Raw genomic sequence first — 9,396 nt, 5'->3', positions numbered from 1 at the left:
TTCTACAACATACACACTGCTATTTTGTACAGGAGATAGGCAAAGTAATGTGAACACCTGTACTTACTTGGCAGAGGCTTATTAATAAGGGGTTGGACCTCCATTTGCCCGTAATACAGCTGCAATTCGTATTGGAATACTGTCACACAATTGTTGTATAGCCTTCAGTACAATGTTATGCCACTTTTCGATCAGAAGCTCTTCTAACTACTGTATTGGTGAAGGGGGCGAAAATCTGCTCCGGAGTTTGCGATCAAACACCATCTATAAGGGTTCAACAATGTTCAAATCCGGGAACTGTGCTGGCCAGATAGGACGCTGCAGTTCAGTTGCATGCTCCTCATACAACGATTGTACTGTCATGGCTGTTTGAATGGGTGCATTATCGTCCTGAAATATGGTATCATTATTAGAGAACAACATTTGAATCATGGGGTGCACTTGATCACCTAAAATGTTCACTTAATCGATGGCTGTAACACGGCCTTTGAGAGTAATGATGGGACCAGCAGAATACCGTGATATGTCTGCCCATACCGTCACACTTCCACCCCCTTGCTTAACCGTTGGCATCAAGCAATCAGGATTGTAAGCTTCTTTTGGCGTTCTCCAGACTTAAACCCGGCTCGATGTTGGAAATAACGAAAATGTTGACTCGTCGGGCCATATGACGTGTTTTCACTGATCAGCTGTCCAGGATTTATGCTCCCTACAACATGTTTCACGCTTTTATGCGTTGGTTGTCGTCACTAATGGTTTCGGTATAGCAGCTCGTCCGTGTATATTCGCTTTATGGAGATCTCGGTTGACAGTGTCGATAGACACGGGGTCTCGAAGACGGCTATTGGGCTCTGCAGTCAGTTTAGCCACCGTAACTTAGTGTTGTTTTGACACAGTTCGTGTTAGCGTACGACGATCTATGTCATTTAGTTTTGATTTGCGCCCACTATTACGTTTACACGATGATGTCTTTCCTTGTTTTGTGTGGGCTGTCATGACTGTTGAAACAGTTGCTCTTGAAACATTCGCTAAGTTGGTCATCTCGGTTACTGATGCTCCAGCTTATCGGGACCCTCTTTCGAACGCTCTTAGGTCTTTCATTGCACGTCGACCTCTGCCCCTGAATGCAAATATGAAGTGTGTTCTACGCGTAAACAACCTGCACTGATGCCTAGTCCGTACTGAACACGCCCAGTCCAGCGCGACATGTGCCTTGGTTCAAATGTAGAACTTTTGTGGCAACTGTGATGAAATAAAGGAATCTGATCGAGCCAATAGCCAACAATCTGGTGATTACACTTGCGGGCGACAGCAGCGTTAATTTAAGAGTCTGTAACATCACACGTCACGCGACTAACAACTGTTATTTGTTTGTATCCAAAAATTTTGCTGACTGTTCCTACAGTGAATATCTCACTAATCTCAGAACACAGAAGCCAAAGGGAGTACGTCACACTAAGCTGAAGTATCGCAGTCTTTCCTCGGCTTCAGCGGTCGTCACTACCATTCCCGTTGGTAGTCTAGAGACACACAGAACTGAACCAGACGTGGTAGTATGGAGAGCTATGGTCCTTAACCTTCAATCACCACCATCCATTGCTAAAGGCATAATGACTTTTCTTCACACTTTCGCACTGTTCTCAACGCAGTGGCTGGCTCCCTGTTGATTGAAAATGGATGCCTAAGCAGAAGAATGACCATGGCGCTTGTGGAAGCATCTGCGATGAATATGTTCTAATTTTGCTGTGGCTTGGCAGGTCCCAGACCTAGTAGATACTGGATATGCGGAGTACGCTTTCGTTAGACTACTGCAAAACTTCTATTAACCACCCCTAACTATGACTCTTCCTTTCCGGTAAGGAAAAGATGTATTCTTCAGGAAGTAATCCAGGCACTTGCTGATTCAGTGCCTCACAGAACATAAGACTGTGCTGCAAAATTGGGTTGCACCACCAACTGATCACATTCTGGAATGAAACTTGTCCAAACGTACACACAGAGAACTGGAAAGTGTCTTTTTGATAAGTATGCCATGGAAACTTAGAACTTTCCAAGCACATCATTAAAAAAGGCATCACTTCGAGGTGCTTCAGTATTTAGTCTTGTAAGCCGGCCGGAGTGACGGAGCGGTTCTAGGAGCTACAGTCTGGAACCGCGCGGCCTGCTACGGTCGCAGGTTCGAACCCTACCTCGGGCATGGATGTGTGTGATGTCCTTGCGTTAGTTAGGTTTAAGTAGTTCTAAGTTCTAGGGGACTGATGACCTCAGAAGTTAAGTCCCATAGTGCTCAGAGCCATTTGAACCATTTTTTTAGTCTTGTTAGTGAAAACGATATATTGTAGGTTATGTATTCCGTTTGGGATAATAGTAATAATAAACAATTTTTGTTTTTTGTTTTGAAGAATGCTATGTAGTGAATTTATCGTGCGTTGCATGAAAACTTGGATGAAGTGTCGTGCAGAAATGTTTTTGTTTCAGACTGACAAACGCCAACAGTCCTGAGACTATTTTAACACAAATACCATACATAGTTCCAAAAGGAGTGTGGGTGATCTGGCTCTTCACTAAGGGACGTCACATTGACGTATTATGATACACTTTGTTAGTGAAGAAGTGACTCAGTGTGCTTGGCTGAATTTTAACGCCATTAGTGCAGACACTCACAGCTTTAATCAAACATTTCACAAATGTAGTTTGAAGTATAAGAAGTAATAAATAAAGACTGTGTGATTAAATATTTATTTGCATGCTGGACATACAGATATAAATAATGCGGTTTGTACAAAACGTGAGGCGTCAAGCAAATGTCTTGACAGCTTAGCCGTGGTAAGCACCTCCATATGCGAGGGCAGGAGCAGCATAAGCAGCCCTAGCGATGGGGGCAGCGTAGGCAGCCCTGGCGATGGGGGCGGCGTAGGCGGGGGCGGCGATCGCAGGTGCGGGGTGGGCGCCGGCCTCCTTGTGCACGACGGCGTTGAAGCCGTTGACGGGGTCGGCGGTGTAGTCGACGGTGCGGACGGAGCCGTCGGGCTCGACCAGGCTGTAGCTGCCCTGGACGACGTCTCCGCTGCGGCTCTCGTGCTGGGTCTTGGAGTCACCGGTGAGGGCGTCCTGCACGTTGTATGCGAAGCTGTACTCGGGGTGCGGGTCGTACTCGGCAGCGACGGCGGCGGGGGCGGCCACTGCTGGGGCGTAGGCCCTGGCGACGGGGGCGGCGTAGGCTCTGGCGAGGGGGGCGGCATAGGCAGGGGCGGCGTAGGCCCGGGCAGCCAGCGGCGCGCCAGGGGCGTAGACTGCGGGAGCACCCAGGTACCCGGCGTGCGCCACCGCCATCACGACGGACAGAACGATCAGCTGCAAACACAGGGCTCTTTACGGTAAATTCAGACCTCAAGTACTACGAAGAGAAAAACCCAGACACATACCACACCACAGAAGATAAAGATAAAAACATCCCACACATTGACAAAATACCGCAAAAGACTGCAAATATCTTCAAAAACTATGAAATAAAAATTTGATTGTCTACGTATAATAAACTACTACAGAAATAAATATATAACATAATGTGGTGTCACCGCCAGACACCACACTTGCTAGGTGGTAGCCTTCAAATCGGCCGCGGTCCATTAGTATACGTCGGACCCGCGTGTCGCCACTGTCAGTGATTGCAGACCGAGCGCTACCACACGGCAGGTCTAGAGAGACTTACTAGCACTCGCCCCAGTTGTACAGCCGACTTAGCCAGAGATGGATCACTGCCAAATACGCTCTCTTTTGCCGAGACGATAGTTAGCATAGCCTTCAGCTACGTCATTTGCTACGACCTAGCAAGGCGCCATACCATTTGATAATTAATATTGTGAAGCATGTACCGTAACGAGAGATGTTCTACAATTATGGATTAAAGTTAAGTATTATATCAACTACGTACTTTATTTGCTACTATTAATTCCCTTAACTGTTCCAGACCTCGCGCCAGTCAGCGTGTAATTAAACGCGTGCATTTCGGCCTCCTCTCGCAACACAGTGTTGGCTCTTCTGCCAACACTTCACATAAAGTGTAATCATGACCCATATTAACATTCTGGAATATACAAACTAACGTGCTAGGAACGCTTCTTCTTCTGCCTAGGAGAAACAGGCCGAGATTTCCTCACCAGAGCACGCTGAAACCTATACACAGAACGTATTATATAGCCGGCTGCATCTACAGTAAAAGGCGTCCATTCAGAACAGCAGATAAAAATATCAAAGCAGTCCACCGGCTAAGTAAAGGTCATAAAATGGATCTGTTGGGAAAACTGTAGATATACTCAGATCACAAAAAATCTAAAGACGACCCATTAAAGGAAAGACTGGAAAAAGATGCAGCTAAAGCCACAGATGCTTCAATACTGTAGCTCAGTAAAAATAGCGATACATTGAAATGAGTACCAGTGTAAATATGTATAAGCAATGACGATCCAGAATGAGATTTTCACTCTGCAGCGGAGTGTGCTCTGATATGAAACTTCCTGGCAGATTAAAACTGTGTGCCGGGCCGAGACTCGAACTCGGGACCTTTACCTTTCGCGGACAACGCTCTACCACGCATCGAGTCTCGGCCCGGCACACAGTTTAAATCTGCCAATGACGATCCAGATTATTAAGATAAATACCTTGTTACCTCTGTACGAAAGAATATCATACTCTGTGGACGACCTATGGAGTTATCCCTGTTTATTGTATGTAATAATATCTTCGTAACTGTTTTGTTTTGTACGTTTCCTACTATCGTTGTGTATTTTCACAGAAAATTGTGTGTGATGTTTAATACGCGCGAGTATCTGCACAAGTGGACCACATAAAAACCGTAAGTAGAAGTCCTTCCCAAATTCGCCATCAGTTTTATACAAAGATCGACCATTAAGTAGAAACTGCACGTGTTTATATTACAGTTAAGACAATATTACACCGCAGCATCTCAGACATCGAAAACTTCACGAATAAATGGCGTAGCACAAAAAAACGCACTTAAAATGGAAATCATTTCCCAAAACGCGTCGTACTAGGAAAGAATAAAAAGAAAATCGTTACTGACAACATAAAAGGTTATTTGACAAACAAACTCACTGTTTTTACGTGGGAGGATTTCACCAATCATTTGTAATGGATAAAATATAAAAAGTGATTGTACGTTCCTCTCTTCACAACGAAAAAATATTAACACAAGCGTCCTTCCCTCCCTGAGTTCTAAAAATACACAAAATTTCAATATCGTAATTTATAGTGGCTAACTAGATGGTCTAATGCAAAAAAGCTTTGTAGTTTCTTAGCTATTTTCTAAATAACGAAAGCTTTGTGAACATGTAGTCGATAATAGTAATTCGGTGGGTCTACTACAAAAATCTAGTACTGATCGTATTAAAAGTTCTGGTCGGGAATGATTTCAGTTGCCCTACGACGCAGAGGTGTCTTCATGGCAAATTTGGGAAGCACTGGATAACAAGTTCAGTGGTGCAGCTGTGCCGCACGTTCAGTGTAGAACTGTTTGGGTAATCGGGTTTACGATCCTAATGGATACTACAGCACTAAACTCCACTCTGCGTGAGTTACTTCACATGAAAGACAGGTTGGTTTCCAGGACGCAACTACGGCAAATCAGTGTCTACATCCTTCATGGATTCCATCATTACCGTCTAAATTATCCTGTTGTCGGTGAAAGCTACATCTGAAAAAAAAAACTCCTATAATTACCACGAAATGCCATGATTGGTTTACGTTCTTCTTCTACAATACACTTGCATCCGAAAATAGTAACAAGTTTCATTTAATTGTGAGTGTTTGTTTTCAATATACGTAGTCATTTTTTGGAAGGCTAAACACTGCATGATCTGTTACATATTCGCTAAGAATTAAACTTGTTTCCTCAGAATTAGAAATATTTCCAGAGAAAATGTAATCATAGTATCCACACCAACCTCCTTTGTTGATGATTGCAGGTAATCTCTCTATGCAAAGTAGAACTGCATGGAAAAAGAAAAGAGAAGCCGACTTCGTAATTAGTTCTAAATAATTTTCATACACAACCTTTCTCCCGACATGTCACCAGAAACATAAAATTTTCAACACGTACCACGTTTTGTAGGCAACTATGTGAAGTGCTCGAAGAAATTTCTTTTAGCAGAGTCGCCTAAAAGTCGGTTCGCTGTAATCATGACAGATCACACCATTCGAGTGTCTGCATGGTAAATTCAACACCTTACTGTAAAGCTTGTGGACATAACTTCATGGGGCAAAATATTCACGTAATCTCTATTTCGTATTTACACTCAAGTTCTGTATTCTACAGAACAACAAAATTGCTGTATTTCTGAATACCGACAACAACAAAAAATTTTATTTACTTAATCCTTCACCAGAGTCAGGGTGAAGGCGCGTGTTGAGAAGGGCGATGGCGTAATAGCAACTAAAATTTCGTATTATTTTCGATTAAAATGTTGCGAATGATCCGCTTATCTATGTTGTGGAATAAGTAGCGTAGAACCTACATTTCACTTGGCGATCTGGTGGATGAACTGACAGGCTCGAATCATGCTGTTCAGTTCTGCATGTTTGTGACAGATTTGTATAGATATCGTGCCGCCGAATAAGCACAACACAAAAACGTAGAATTTTGAGGTGAAAAAAATTCACAGATTCGGAAATTCGCAAGAGCTCTCTGAGTATTTTCATTACGCTTTGACTCTGACCTTACTGTTATTTTACGAACAGCTGTGCCGCACGTTCATTGTAGACCTGTTTTAAGTCGCTTCCCGGTAGACTGCGTTTGAACTTAATCTCGCTGACTACCGCGTTCACGCGTACGAGTAAACAGCGTGGGCTCGCTCACCTTGCACTCCATTGCTGCGGTGGTGTTGGCTGGTTTCTGACCGCCGTGCACACGCCGCTGCTTATATAGTCTCAACCGCGGCGCCGGGGCGTTAGCCCGGACCTGAATCACTTCTGCCATTCTCCACACAATGCTTGACCCCATTCACATTTTTCGCCAGCTTATCTCTAGTGCGGGCGGAGACAGCTGTCGTGCACCTGCTAGGAAACTTGCGTGAGGAATTTAGTGGTACAATAGAAAAGTAATCGTTTTGAAAAGCGCCACCGGATTTCTTACAGTGGATGAAAGAATCAGAAGTTTAGAACTGTTTTCAGGTTACCCTGCGCGTTGCTGAGGGTTCTTCTGTTGGTGCACACCTTTTTGGTAAGGTGTCGATACTTTGCCGGCCGCGGTGGTCTCGCGGTTCTAGGCGCGCAGTCCGGAACCGCGCGACTGCTACCGTCGCAGGTTCGAATCCTGCCTCGGGCATGGATGTGTGTGATGTCCTTAGGTTAGTTAGGTTTAAGTAGTTCTAAGTTTTAGGGGACTGATGACCACAGCTGTTAAGTCCCATAGTGCTCAGAGCCATTTGAACCATTGTCGTTACTTTCACACTTTCGTTGACAAGAAACAACAGGTCAAAGCATTTCGTCCGGCAATCAGCGATACTCCGTACTCATGGAACGATAGTGCTAGAGTAATTATTATTATTACCGTGCGACTCGTTCCGTAGCCGGCCGAAGTGGCCGTGCGGTTAAAGGCGCTGCAGTCTGGAACCGCAAGACCGCTACGGTCGCAGGTTCGAATCCTGCCTCGGGCATGGATGTTTGTGATGTCCTTAGGTTAGTTAGGTTTAACTAGTTCTAAGTTCTAGGGGACTAATGACCTCAGCAGTTGAGTCCCATAGTGCTCAGAGCCATTTTTTTTTTAGTCGTTCCGTCAACAAGAAACTGTGTGACCGTTTCTAATTGATTTTTAAATTGTCTTCTTGACGACTTATTTAACTATTAGTTACAGTAAAACGGTTTTATTGCCCAATGAAAAATGACAACATTTTCGCCGAAAGTATTGAATAATTTTTTCCTACAGAATACTTCTCTCGTTTTGGCAAATATTTGGTTTTTTAAAACAGTTGTACACGACTGTGATACCTGACACGAAGAAATTAATAAATTTTCTGTCAATCATTGGCGCAGCCGCTGTTGATATGAAATATAAATTAGTTGTAACGTATGGCAGCAAACAGCCACAACTTTGTTTTAAATTTCTGCGTTTGAAAACATCTTGCGAATATACGAGGGTAATCCCAAAAGTAAGGTCTCCTATTTTTTTATAAGTACAGAACTCTGTTTGTGTGGCAGTTGGTCACACTGTTATGAAGAATGCTTCACTCACTGTGTGTAAATATGCGCACGCAGCGCTGAGGCGCTCAGTCTTGGCTTGGCAGCCATTGAGAATGGAGCTCCCGTTGAACGTTACCGCCAAGTGCGAAATGCGCGTTGCTATTCGGTTTTTGAACGCAAAGGGCACTGCGCCGATTGAAATCCATCGCCAATTGACGGAAATGTATGGTGAGTAGTGCATGGATGTCAAAAATGTTCGTAAGTGGTGTAGAGAGTTTGCAGCTGGTCGGACCGAAATTCACGACGAACAAAGGAGCGGGAGATCGTCAGTTTCTGAGGAGATGAAGATTGAGCAAAGGATGCGTGAAGATCGGCGGATCATCCTGGATTATCTCTGCACATTGGTTCCTGAGGTTTCCCGAAGCACCGCTCACAGAATTTTAACGGAAGCATTGAACTACCGGAAGGTGTGGGCGCCACGCATGCTGACTGAGGACCATATGCGGCAACGAGTTGATGCTTCCCGAGCGTTTCTTCACCGCCTTGCAGCCGAACAGGACAACTTTGTGGACTCAATTGTCACGGGTGACGAAGCCTGTGCATAACACTTTACATCTGAGACCAGGCAACAATCACGCCAGTGGCGGCATCCTTCTTCGTCGAAGCCGCGGAAATTCAGACAAACACAGTCTGCCGGTAAAGCCGTGACAACCGCTTTTTGGGATCGGAAAGGGGTATTGCTGGTCGACTTTATGCCCACTGGGACCACAATTAACGCTGACAGGTACTGTGAAACTCTGAAAAAACTCAAACGGGCAATTCAGACCAGGAGAAGAGGAGTGTTGAGCAAGGACGTACACATTCTCCATGACAACGCTCGCCCACACATGGCTCGGCAAACCGTTGCTCTCCTGCAACAGTTTCAGTGGAACATAATCACCCACCCACCCTATAGCCCTGACTTGAGGCCCAGTGACTATCACCTGTTCCCTAGGTTAAAAGAACATTTGACTGGAAAGCGATTCAAGTCCGACGACGAGGTGAAAGAAAAGGTTCATAACTTTCTGAACAGCATGGCGGCGAGCTGGTATGACATGGGCATACAAAAACTGCCACAGCGTCTACAAAAATGCACCGACAGAAATGGTGATTATGTCGAAAAATAGCTAAATATTCAAGCTCTAAACTGATGTAAACCAT

The 9,396-nt window shown here is 44.6% G+C and overlaps 1 protein-coding gene across 1 annotated transcript; it reads right to left on the bottom strand.

Moving 5' to 3' along the window:
• Window positions 1–2,768: 2,768 nt before the first annotated feature.
• On the bottom strand, window positions 2,769–6,896 carry LOC126456411 (cuticle protein 18.6-like). The gene is made up of 2 exons (XM_050092163.1): window positions 6,875–6,896; window positions 2,769–3,354 (listed from the first exon to the last, which is right to left on the bottom strand). Exons 1-2 carry the CDS (start codon window positions 6,884–6,886, stop codon window positions 2,818–2,820), a joined length of 549 nt encoding a protein of 182 aa, XP_049948120.1. The 5' UTR covers window positions 6,887–6,896; the 3' UTR covers window positions 2,769–2,817.
• Between the last annotated feature and the right edge of the window lie 2,500 nt (window positions 6,897–9,396).

The sequence above is a fragment of the Schistocerca serialis genome, chromosome 2 (assembly GCF_023864345.2).
Source record: "Schistocerca serialis cubense isolate TAMUIC-IGC-003099 chromosome 2, iqSchSeri2.2, whole genome shotgun sequence".
NCBI lineage: Eukaryota > Metazoa > Arthropoda > Insecta > Orthoptera > Acrididae > Schistocerca > Schistocerca serialis.
Note: the sequence above shows the minus strand (reverse complement) of the source record. Positions and strands in the feature narration are given on the sequence as shown.